At 34.8% G+C, this 13338-nt stretch overlaps 2 protein-coding genes across 4 annotated transcripts in view; one reads left to right on the top strand and one right to left on the bottom strand.

Moving 5' to 3' along the window:
* Lmpt (four and a half LIM domains protein limpet) overlaps positions 1-13338 on the bottom strand; it is a 434583-nt gene that overhangs the window by 254087 nt on the left and 167158 nt on the right. The gene's annotated exons all lie outside the window — the stretch shown is intronic.
* Positions 3498-8533, top strand: LOC141453399 (cuticle protein 19-like). 3 transcript variants are annotated; one of them, XM_074126594.1, is made up of 4 exons: positions 3498-4793; positions 5341-5743; positions 7808-7921; positions 8027-8533. In XM_074126594.1, the coding sequence occupies exons 2-4, from the start codon at positions 5726-5728 to the stop codon at positions 8258-8260; spliced, it is 366 nt and encodes a 121-aa protein (XP_073982695.1). In that variant the 5' UTR covers positions 3498-4793; positions 5341-5725; the 3' UTR covers positions 8261-8533. The 3 variants fall into 3 exon arrangements, with proteins under 3 accessions (XP_073982695.1, XP_073982694.1, XP_073982693.1); XM_074126593.1 differs by having other exon boundaries at positions 5341-5427; positions 5520-5743; positions 7808-8533; XM_074126592.1 differs by having other exon boundaries at positions 7808-8533.

The raw sequence follows: 13338 nt of genomic DNA on the forward strand, positions 1-13338 counted from the left end.
GAGAGATAATCCTTATCGATGATTGATTCTACGAACTGTAGTTCCGATGTTCATGCACTATTAGCGATGAACACCGCATCAAGAGGCAATGCAACTAGTTTGTTAGTAATAGTTGACCACAAGGGGGTAATGGCGATTGCAGTAATGTCAAACTTTGCATATACTTTCGCCTCTAGTGCATACACTTCTTTTCTAAATTATAAAGTTATAAACAAGGTTGACCAATTGCATCTTTATTTGCAATCAACTAGATTCTTCGAGTGATTCATTGATCCTCTTAAGGATAAGCAAGAGTTTACTCGGAAAATAACTACTCTGAAGTCCCCAGAGTGCGACCAAAATGCTTCTAACGAGTGGTCTTTTGTTGATTGCATGGAAGGTTGTTCCTCATTTAATTCAATAGAATAGAACCTCGATAGTTTAAATCTTAACTAATCAAATATGGACCTCTTATCATTAATTAAGTTAAAACAACTATTCTGGGGTTTCTAGAAAATATATGATTTTTTTCTTTTACCTTCAAAGTTCCGTTACAAAGTCAGATTAATCTGAACCCAAAAATTACCACACCCAATGAAAACAGAACTTTAAGCTGTACTGGAAAACAATTTTTCGGTATTTTAATATTATATAAATATTTAAGATTAGCGAAAATCGAGTGAAAAGCGCTGTTTGAAGCGGAAATCTAAAAAAAACGCTGAACGAAAATGTTCTAGTCCAAGCCATCGAGAGAGAGTTTGATGTAATAGTAAAGAGCTCTCGTTAAAAAATTTTCATCACAAGAATAAATCTAATTAAAGAAAAGTAGTAGTAAAGTATAGTAATTGCCTATTTTTTCAGGCAGGCTTTACGCCAAACTACCACATTAGGTGTCATGGACGGAGACGACTAGCAAACATACTTTACTATAAATTTCTCAATAACCATAATAAATAAAATCCAAGACCTAGACCAGGGGAATCAAACCCACCAAACCAACAATACATCTTAGCTTTGCGGGTCTAGCCTATAACCGCCTAACACACTTTACTATAAATTTCTCATATTAACCATTAAATAAAATTCAAGGCCTAGACCGGGGAAATTGGACCCACCAAACCAACAATACATCTTAGCTTTGCGGGTCTAGCCTATAACCGCCTAACATACTTTACTATAAATTTCTCATATTAACCATTAAATAAAATCTAAACCCAAGAGACCGGAGGAATCGAACCCAGTACCACAATGCACAATAGCTTTGCAGGTCTCAAATTAAATCTAATTAAATGATAACTGGCAATTAATCAATCAAATAACAATGTACGTAAAATATTCTAAATTCTTGAAAAGTTAAAAAGGAAGTCCAATGCTACCGTAATCAGAGCGGAAATAATGAGGTTGTCTTAGTATTCTGATTGATTACGCAGTCTGCAAGAGCTCTTCTGATAATGTGCAACTGTTATTTTGGCACGTGCAATTTTTTTTGGACTAAAATCAATTTACGAGAGAGAAAAAAATTGACAATTTAACTAAATTTAATTATTTTAAAATTTAAATTATAAAAACTTTTTATAAATTCCAATTAGGTATTTTTTTTTTTAATCTTAGAAGTTATCAGACAAAATTATATGTTCAAAATTAACTGTAGATTTCCATACTTTAATTCAACTATCGCTTTTCACACCAAGGAAGATAAGGATCTGTCTCAAAAATCACAGCTGCGCTAACCACAAGCAGGCCTAGTGCGAGTAAGGGGCCTAAATTCGTAGTAAAATTTCCCCATAAAAGAAAAAGGAAAATTTTGCATAAAATAAAAAATTTACAAAGTTCAAAACTTCCAAAAACCAAATTAGGGAAAGAAAACTACAAAAAAAACAAAAAACAGGAGCAATAAACAAGGTCACCCAAACTACAGACACACGTGATAAAATTACGTCAAGAACATAACTGGTAAGGCTTGCCCAATATTCTTTCCTGTATGAATTCATTTTAAATCTATATTATTTCATTTATTTATCCAGCTTATAGTGTCTCCTGTCAGATTACTACATACATGTATCTAAATTATAAATACATTTCGTAATAAAAATGAAAATGATATTAGAAAGAATAAATGATACAGAATTATATTCTAAAATATTGTTTAAAAAAAATTTTATTCAACCACAATACTAATTTACAAAAAACAAAAATGATTATAAGTAAAATTACACAGCAAATATTACAGTATTTTTAGGAAATTACAGAAAGAATTACTGGAATCATTCTAGACCCGCAAAGCTAAGATGTATTGTTGGTTTAGTGGGGTTCGATTCCCCAGGTCAAGGCCTTGGATTTTATTTAATGGTTAATATGAGAAATTTATAGTAAAGTATGTTAGGCGGTTATAGGCAAGACCCGCAAAGCTAAGATGTATTGTTGGTTTAGTGGGGTTCGATTCCCCTGGTCTAGGGCTTTGGATTTTATTTAATGGATAATATGAGAAATTTATAGTAAAGTATGTTAGGCGGTTATAGGCTAAACCCGCAAAGCTAAGATGTATTGTTGGTTTAGTGGGGTTCGATTCCCCCGGTCAAGGCCTTGGATTTTATTTAATGGTTAATATGAGAAATTTATAGTAAAGTATGTTAGGCGGTTATAGGCAAGACCCGCAAAGCTAAGATGTATTGTTGGTTTAGTGGGGTTCGATTCCCCTGGTCTAGGGCTTTGGATTTTATTTAATGGATAATATGAGAAATTTATAGTAAAGTATGTTAGGCGGTTATAGGCTAAACCCGCAAAGCTAAGATGTATTGTTGGTTTAGTGGGGTTCGATTCCCCCGGTCAAGGCCTTGGATTTTATTTAATGGTTAATATGAGAAATTTAAAGTAAAGTATGTTAGGAGGTTATAGGCTAGACCCGCAAAGCTAAGATGTATTGTTGGTTTAGTGGGGTTCGATTCCCCTGGTCTAGGGCTTTGGATTTTATTTAATGGTTAATATGAGAAATTTACAGTAAAGTGTGTTAGGCGGTTATAGGCAAGACCCGCAAAGCTAAGATGTATTGTTGGTTTAGTGGGGTTCGATTCCCCTGGTCTAGGGCTTTGGATTTTATTTAATGGATAATATGAGAAATTTATAGTAAAGTATGTTAGGCGGTTATAGGCTAAACCCGCAAAGCTAAGATGTATTGTTGGTTTAGTGGGGTTCGATTCCCCCGGTCAAGGCCTTGGATTTTATTTAATGGTTAATATGAGAAATTTATAGTAAAGTATGTTAGGCGGTTATAGGCAAGACCCGCAAAGCTAAGATGTATTGTTGGTTTAGTGGGGTTCGATTCCCCTGGTCTAGGGCTTTGGATTTTATTTAATGGATAATATGAGAAATTTATAGTAAAGTATGTTAGGCGGTTATAGGCTAAACCCGCAAAGCTAAGATGTATTGTTGGTTTAGTGGGGTTCGATTCCCCCGGTCAAGGCCTTGGATTTTATTTAATGGTTAATATGAGAAATTTAAAGTAAAGTATGTTAGGAGGTTATAGGCTAGACCCGCAAAGCTAAGATGTATTGTTGGTTTAGTGGGGTTCGATTCCCCTGGTCTAGGGCTTTGGATTTTATTTAATGGTTAATATGAGAAATTTACAGTAAAGTGTGTTTGCTAGTCGCCTCCGTCCACGACACCTAATTGGTAGTTGGACGTAAAGCCCGCCTGAAAAAAATAGGCAATTACTTTACTTTTTACTGTAATCATAAACTTATCAAAAATAAAACAGTAAGATGAACTATTTTTAATTACTTTTATTAGGAACAATTCACGAGGTACAGCTATTTTTATGGTTGAAAGACGTTATTAGACCTGATAAAAATGTGATTACATTTTGAATAATTTATGAGATATTTTAATCATTATGAACCTAATAATTACAAAATTGTAAGGCCAATTTCATTATCTGAATATCTGGATTGAGTTTCATTTAGCCCAATTTGTAATAAAACCCATTTAAAACAAAAAACAATAGTGTGAAATGAGTATTTGTTAGCTCTTTGGATGCTACTCCAAGGAGTCTTCCAAAAAAAAAAACGCTGTATAAGAACATCAGGAAACGTCCCGTCTATCTTTAATGTATTTTTGTCATGGAGCCGGAATATGAGGTTATTTTAAGCAAGCTTATCTGGATAAGCATTTGCATCCCAAAGAGAGTTATTTCAGCAAATCGAAGCATAAATAGGTTTGAGTGTAAGCACACAGAAGCCAGAAACCAGCTCAAAATGGATTAACTAAAAATCCTTTAGCTTTTGCAGAAGCTAATTCAAATCTACCTTCAACTTTCTAAATCTGTATTTTAGATTAAAAAAGAACTCGTGACAGTTCACTTTAGAAACAAAACAAATTCTTAAGAAATTAACAAGGCCATTTTGATTAAGAAATGCAAGAATAAATTTTTATAAAAACCATGGTGACAGTTACAATAAATTAGGCCAAACAAAATTAAAACAAAAAATTGATACAAGGATTGGTACCATACTAGTATCGTGCACATTTCCTTAAAGAAATCAGTAACTATCTCTGGTCTGATAAAATCTTCAATAAATCAGAGCCAGAGCAAGGGTAGTACGAAACGGAAGCAAAACTGAAATAGAAATTTCTGCACTAAATTTATTATTCTTCCTCTAATGATGGAAGGAATTCCATAAACGGTCAAGGATAAAGTACAATCCTGTCTCTACGACGGGTAAAATCAAATACATGGTCTACAATTGCGTATGTAACGTACTTTTGAACAAGTATCACTTTAAAAAATCAACCAAATCAATCAAACCTGACAAAGTCTTGTGAGTAATCCTTTCTTTCAAGGACGTAGTACTTACCAACGAATACTTACAATTATTATATAAAAATGTTTATAGTAAATTATATTTAAAAAAAAGCATAGGCGCCACGGTAGCCGGAGTGGTTATAGGCTAGACCCGCAAAGCTAAGATGTATTGTTGGTTTAGTGGGTTCGATTCCCCTCGTCTAGGTCTTGGATTTTATTTAATGGTTAATATGAGAAATTTATAGTAAAGTAAGTTAGGCGGTGATAGGCTAGATCCGCAAAGCTAAGATGTATTGTTGGTTTAGTGGGTTCGATTCCCTGTCTTAGGCCTTGGATTTTATCTAATGGTTAATATGAGAAATTTATAGTAAAGTAAGTTAGGCGGTGATAGGCTAGACCCACAAAGCTAAGATGTATTGTTGGTTTAGTGGGTTCGATTCCCGGTCTTAGGCCTTGGATTTTATTTAATGGTTAATATGAGGAATTTACTTGACTTTTTTAAGGAAATAACGGATAAAATCGTAGATTTTTTTAAATAAACTTATTCGTCAATTCCGTTCCAGGAATGCAGTATTTGGAAAGATTGGAATGTAGAATGTCAAGTTAATTTCAATGAAATCGATCCATAATAATTGATAGTGAAACAATCGGTAATTCTTTACCAGTACGATTATGTGTAGTTTTACTTACACACACATACAAAACAATATTACCATTATTGAATAATTTCCTAATCATCCAGAGAATTAGTAAGTATGGAAGAACAGGCGTTAGAGTGGGGCCCCAAAGGATAGTTCAGGAGCTGGATAAAGATTGTAGACACTGGTGAGAGGTTACTGGATATAAATGAATCGCCGAGTCTGAAATCACTAGACAGTCACTGCCACGTTCTCAGCAACCAGCCAACCATTTTCTTTGTTTTTTACCACAACAACAACTACTAACACAATGAACAACACGATAACGGTAAGTGCAACGTTGGTATTAGTAAGTTTGTTTTTCTTTCTTTTCGTGAAAAAGTACTGTAATCGTGCCAAATTTAAAATTTTGGATATTCTCAGTAAATGCATGATTTGAGGTCCCGGAAAATTGATCGAACTATGGTATCGATTGTAAACTCAAAAACGGAACAGGAAGTTAAAATTGATATTTGGGTTAATATGCCACTATGGGACCCGAAAATTAGCTTATCGACTAATTTAGTTAAACCATATAGAGTAAATTTACAACATCGATTTTTCCTCATTACTCAAAAATAATATGAACTTAAGCTTATTTCCTTAATAATATGAACTTAAGTTTTTACTTATTGCCTACTTGAAGCTCTGTAAGTTCTATTTGAAATATTTCTCCAGGAACAATTCCACTTGGGGTACTACTTTTTAGAGATGGATGGGATAGGCTTAAAGTACCCAGTCAGGGTGATGTGATTTCGGTTCGAGACAATCGTCAAAGGTTATATCTAAACGTGGACGTATCACTGTTACTTGAATTTTTCTATTTTTTGGAAAGAATATTAAGTTTTACTTGGGTACCGGAGATTTCGCGATCATCAACGGCACTACTTCCGGTAAACGCTCACCCAACTCTCTCTCTCTCTCTCTCTCTCTCTCTCTTAATACTCATTCTCAAGGTTTGAAACCACAAAATTTTCTTTAAAAAAAAAAAAAAACTCTGAAGGCCTGAGGCAGATTTAATTTACATCTTTAAAAGCGATCTATCCTCTAACCTTCGCAGAATTTTGCTGCAATGAATTTCTGGAATAATGTTCCGAAAAAATGTTGTAGATTTGTGCGTTTTGTAGTCACTGTACAAAGTATTAATGAAATCGCAGCAGCTGATTGCGAGAAAATCTTAAAATGCGGAAAATTCTGTTTACTGTAGTGGCACATCCGGTGCCTAACACATTTAAAATTAATTTTGAAAAAATACCTTTATTAAACGGAATTTTCATTCGTTTCAATAAAATTAAACTACACAATATATTTTGGGCAGTCTGAAGAGCAACACAATTCGGATAAAAGAGCCGCATGCGGCTCGCGAGCCGCGGGTTGCCGACCCCTGTGTTAGGGGGACAGCCATAAATTATTAGCAGGTTACTGAACATGATAGAAGTTGCACGAAAGGGCGCCATGTTTAAATTCGAAATTATTACGTTTTAAGTATTATCTTCCCCCCCTAACCCAAAAAACCGGAAAACAGTTTAAAACCTTCCGCATCTAACGTTCAACAGGACAACACCACGTCTTTCTGGAACTTCTAGTTTTGAGACAGAGACAAAAACAAACAAGCAGAATTTAACACATGCACAATTAACGTTTCTTCAAGTTTGGGTTTCTTCAAAATATGCATTTCTAGTCACTCGTTTGCTCTAAAGTGCTATTCACTCTATGCGAGTTAAATGATGAGCTAGTATTTTGTCTGTAAGTTCGCGAAACTTTCCCTTTACTCTCACATAAAAGAAGTGACTATTCCTAATTCCCTATTTAGAACCAAAGAGACTTTGGGCTTGGGCAGGAAACAGATCACTCTAATTACGGGCCTATTCACAGGGCACGGTAGGTTCAGAAAGCACCTGTACAAATTAAGGCTTACTAGCTTGGAACCGTTGTGCAGATTGTGCCAGTTAGAGGAGGAAACGGCCTCTCACCTGTTATTCGATTACGTTGCAATCGAGAGACTGCGCTACGACTGTCTTTGGGACTTTGAGACCAAAGGAGATTATAGCGCAGAAGGAACCGGTAGGGAAAGCCCTCAACCTTCTTAGAAGGGGAGGTTTCACCTACTAGATTTAGCGGGAAGGCACAATAAGCCTCTTGTGGCTGCGGTGCCGTGGGGTATAGGTCCCGTCCCGCCCGACTAAATCTAATCTAAAAATTCCCTATTTCAAATACTGAAATTTGAGATTATTTAACATTAATACTAAATTCCCTCCCTCCCACCCACCCTCACACCATCTCTCTCACACACACACACACAATAATTTTATTTTTAATTTAATTTTTATTTCTTTTTAAATTTTGGCGCTAGAGTTTGATCTTGATGGGAATAATCGCAGCTAGTTGGGCACAGTACCATCATGGAGGTCTTGGCGCAGAATTTGGAGGCGGTCATGGAGGCCATCATGAACACGTAGACTACTATGTAGGTACACCTAAATTTCTATTTCAACCAATAAAACATCTGTTCAAATTATTAATTCTTATCAATTTTTGCGCACGATTTTTCTTTTTCTTTTCTTTTTTCCAGTCACCACCTCATTATTCATTCCAATACGCTGTACACGATCCACACACCGGTGACGTCAAAAGTCAACATGAGACCAGGGAAGGTGACGTAGTCAAAGGATACTATACATTCAAGGAAGCCGACGGTACAACTAGAGAAGTTCACTATACTTCTGATAAACATAACGGTTTTAATGCTGTTGTGAAGAGGATTGGACATTCAGTTCATGCTCCTGTCTATGGACATCATTATTGAGCATAATCATAGTGCTTGCTGGGACAGGAAGCTAAACAGAGGGAAATTAATATTCAAAAATTGTAAATATTTATTATTTTTTGTTTTTGTAAACATGATTTTTGTTTTGTAATAAAACTTTTACGAAAAATACGTCAATTATTTATAAACCTAATACAGGGAGAAGCCATCTATTTATTTATTTATTTATTTATAACGGATTAGTGCCTTTACGTAATACAAAATAAGAACAAAGCGGAAACTATTAAGAGATTGTGATCCTAAAAAGTACTAATCAATGTTCTTCTTCTTTACGCAATCAAATCTATTGAACATTGAAGTCATTAAAGAACACGAGGCGTCATCGTCTGATGAGGTTTAAGCCGAATGACAACGGGTAAGAAGATTTTAAAGAGAGGACAGAACTGGTTTTTGATAACTTCTTGGAAAAAAAAAAAAAAAAGAGGAGTACTTTTCCAAGATGATTATTCTGGAGATTATACGTAGCAGGGAAAGTTGAGACAGATTCTAAGGATTTTTCCCGGATTGCTGGATTAAATTCACTTAAGTTAGAACGCTTACTTTAGACTTCCATATTTTCAAATAGATTTTTAATGAAAGCTTTGTAGATTGGAACCTTTGTTTTTTTTTAAAATAGCAGATTAAAACTGCCATCCAGAAATCCAGTTATAGTATAGCCTAAAGACTATAGATTTCTCCCATATGATAGCTCCTGATGTAAAAATATTGAAATATGCTCTAATAGTAAGTTAAAGTCATTGCCTATTTTTTCAGGCGTTGGGCTTTACGTCCAACTACCAATTAGGTGTCGTGGACGGAGGCGACTAGCAAACATACTTCACTATAAATTTCTCATATTAACCATTAAATAAAATCCAAGACCTAGAACAGGGAATCGAAACCACTAAACCAACAATACATCTTAGCTTTGCGGGTCTAGCCTACAATCGCCAAACATACTTTACTATAAATTTCTCATATTAACCATTAAATAAAATCCAAGGCCTAAACATCGGGAATCGAACCCACTAAACCAACAATACATCTTAGCATTTCGGGTTTAGCCTATAAGCGCCCAACATACTTTACTGTTAAATTTCTCATATTAACCATTAAATAAAATCCAAGCCTTAAAGACCGGGGGAATCGAACCCACTAAACCAACAATACATCTTAGCTTGCGGGTCTAGCCTATAACCGCCTAACATTCTTTACTACAAATTTCTCATATTAACCATTAAATAAAATCCAAGACCCTAGACCAGGGGAATCGCACCCACTAAACCAACAATACATCTTAGCATTTCGGGTTTAGCCTATAAGCGCCCAACATACTTTACTGTTAAATTTCTTATATTAACCATTAAATAAAATCCAAGCTTTAAAGACCGGGGGAATCGAACCCACTAAACCAACAATACATCTTAGCTTTGCGGGTCTAGTCTATAACCGCTCGGCTACCGTGGCACCTCGAAACATGCTCTAATATATCGGACAAAACCGCCCAAGAAATAGTCTTAACAGTCAAAGTGAGTGTTGGTGAAATATTTACGACGGAGGATTTGTAAATAAGAGATCACCAATCCAAATCCCGCGTGTAGATAACTTTAATTTATTTAGCAAAACATATATGGGCTTCCGTCACCACCCACAACACCTAATTGGTAGTTGAAAGTTAAGCCACGCCCACCCCAAAAAAATGAGCGATCTTTTATTTTTTCTATTTTCTTTGAAGTCTTACCATTGATACGTATCGAATCAGTTCAATTTTATAAAGGAAAAAGAATCATTTATTTTGTAAATCATAAACTGCACTTACCAATTCACTATTTGTAACTGAGTTAATGCAGCAAATTTGAGCATAATAAAGTAAACATTTTTCTGGTGATTAAGTAACCGTAATAACAATAACATAAAAAAAAAATGAATAGAAAAGAGAATTGGGAGTTGAGTAACACGATTTCCCAAATATATATTGCTGGGAAAATATCGTAGATTATGTTGATTTGAATGGTAATCCATCGAAAAAGGAAAACCTTCACGAGGAAGTCAATTAAAGTTAATATTCTTGAAATCTAATTATTAAACATTATACTTACAACAGAAAAGGGCCATCAAAGATTTCATTTCCTGAAAGATAGGTTCTGATATATGGAACATATTTTCAAAGTATTATGTAATTTAAGTTATTTTTTTAGAGAGAATATTATTTGAATTGATTCTTCAAGATCGGATTGAGAAGATGGAGACGAAGAAAGTATTCTTTTTTAGGAAACACGAAAGGGAAGTAAAACCGAGTAACCTTCAAGTACGTAGCAGTGTTTCCGTTATCAACCGACCTGACAATATAACTGAATGACCATTAATGATTATAGAAACATAATTAAAGTCAAAATCTCTATACCAAACTTATTAATCAAATATCTCTGTTGCTGGATGAAAATCTGTAATCAGCCAAAAATATTCTATCAGGCAATACAGACTGCATATCATACCTGAATCTGGTTGGAAATGCACAGAATAGCCTTCTACGTACTAAATACCGTATGCCTTCGATTCGAATCCTAGGGAAGGTTCCCAGACTTGTATAAGGGGCGATTGTAACAAAAATACACAGAATAGCCTTCTACTAAATACCGTATGCCTTAAAGTATCGATTCGAATCCTAGGGAAGGTTCCCAGACTTGTATAAGGGGCGAATGTAACAATAATACATAGAATAGCTTTCTACTAAATACCGTATGCCTTAAAGTATCGATTCGAATCCTAGGGAAGGTTCCCAGACTTGTATGAGGGGCGAATGTAACAATAATACATAGAATAGCTTTCTACTAAATACCGTATGCCTTAAAGTATCGATTCGAATCCTAGGGAAGGTTTCAGACTTGTATAAGGGGCGAATGTAACAATAATACACAGAATAGCTTTCTACTAAATACCGTATGCCTTAAAGTATCGATTCGAATCCTAGGGAAGGTTTCAGACTTGTATAAGGGGCGAATGTAACAATAATACACAGAATAGCTTTCTACTAAATACCGTATGCCTTAAAGTATCGATTCGAATCCTAGGGAAGGTTCCCAGACTTGTATAAGGGGCGATTGTAACAAAAATACACAGAATAGCTTTCTACTAAATACCGTATGCCTTAAAGTATCGATTCGAATCCTAGGGAAGGTTCCCAGACTTGTATAAGGGGCGAATGTAACAATAATACTTAGAATAGCTTTCTACTAAATACCGTATGCCTTAAAGTATCGATTCGAATCCTAGGGAAGGTTTCAGACATGTATAAGGGGCGAATGTAACAATAATACTTAGAATAGCTTTCTACTAAATACCGTATGCCTTAAAGTATCGATTCGAATCCTAGGGAAGGTTCCCAGACTTGTATAAGGGGCGAATGTAACAATAATACTTAGAATAGCTTTCTACTAAATACCGTATGCCTTAAAGTATCGATTCGAATCCTAGGGAAGGTTCCCAGACTTGTATAAGGGGCGAATGTAACAATAATACACAGAATAGCTTTCTACTAAATACCGTATGCCTTAAAGTATCGATTCGAATCCTAGGGAAGGTTTCAGACTTGTATAAGGGGCGAATGTAACAATAATACACAGAATAGCTTTCTACTAAATACCGTATGCCTTAAAGTATCGATTCGAATCCTAGGGAAGGTTTCAGACATGTATAAGGGGCGATTGTAACAATAATACACAGAATAGCTTTCTACTAAATACCGTATGCCTTAAAGTATCGATTCGAATCCTAGGGAAGGTTCCCAGACTTGTATAAGGGGCGATGGTAACAAAAATACACAGAATAGCTTTCTACTAAATACCGTATGCCTTAAAGTATCGATTCGAATCCTAGGGAAGGTTCCCAGACTTGTATAAGGGGCGAATGTAACAATAATACTTAGAATAGCTTTCTACTAAATACCGTATGCCTTAAAGTATCGATTCGAATCCTAGGGAAGGTTTCAGACATGTATAATGGGCGAATGTAACAATAATACTTAGAATAGCTTTCTACTAAATACCGTATGCCTTAAAGTATCGATTCGAATCCTAGGGAAGGTTTCAGACTTGTATAAGGGGCGAATGTAACAGTAATACTTAGAATAGCTTTCTACTAAATACCGTATGCCTTAAAGTATCGATTCGAATCCTAGGGAAGGTTTCAGACATGTATAAAAGACGATTAAATTAATAAAACTGAACGCAAACAAAAGGGTGAACCAACCAATTCAACCAACAAAAAAAGAAAGGTTTCAAATGAGACCCTTCGGCAGGAGAGCAACTGAATCTTAGTTGATCAGCCATGTTATGATTTAGACCTCCAAGATCGAAAAGAAGATCAAAGAAACCAATAAATGAAAGTAATCGTCTTTTGTGTCAATTTTAAATGTAAGATCAATATTATTCTTTTAATAATTACCTACATAAGGCTTTTTTTTAATAAATCATTAAATTTTTTTGAATCAAATATTTAAGATTAGAGTAAGAGAAACAAAACGGAAGTGAGTGCAATTTCTACCCAATCGCAATGCATTAATTTAAAAGCAAGACATAAAGCAAACAGTACGTAAATATTCCTTCAACCAACTAAACTTCCTTTCAGCCCGGAAGAGCTAAAAAGAAATAAATGAAAAACCAGATTGCGTAACAGCAAAAAAAAAAAAAGTCATAACAAGGAACACAGAAATAGGTTCAAGGCTATGAAGAAAGCCAGTGCGACCTTGATCCACTGACACTTTCTCCATCCCATTACTTTCACTTCTGTTTTTTTTTTTTTAATGCTAACTGTTCTTCCCTTTACAGCTGATTCTCTTGGTAATTTCCTGTTAGCGTCATAGCTCCATTAAAAAGAATCGAAACAAGTTCATTGATCACTTTTCTTTTTCCATAGATTTATTAAAATGCTGCAAAATGTATTATTATTAAACACAAGTAGAATAAAATAAACACTTTTCTCACTCAAATGAATACCCACATGTCTCTCCCATAAATGATAAGGATTTCATAAACATATGAAAAATAGGAAACGAGATATCAAGATTTAAATTGAGAGAC

Source organism: Rhodnius prolixus, unplaced genomic scaffold (genome assembly GCF_049639745.1).
Source record: "Rhodnius prolixus isolate KJV_2025 unplaced genomic scaffold, Rpr scaffold_3, whole genome shotgun sequence".
Taxonomy (NCBI): domain Eukaryota; kingdom Metazoa; phylum Arthropoda; class Insecta; order Hemiptera; family Reduviidae; genus Rhodnius; species Rhodnius prolixus.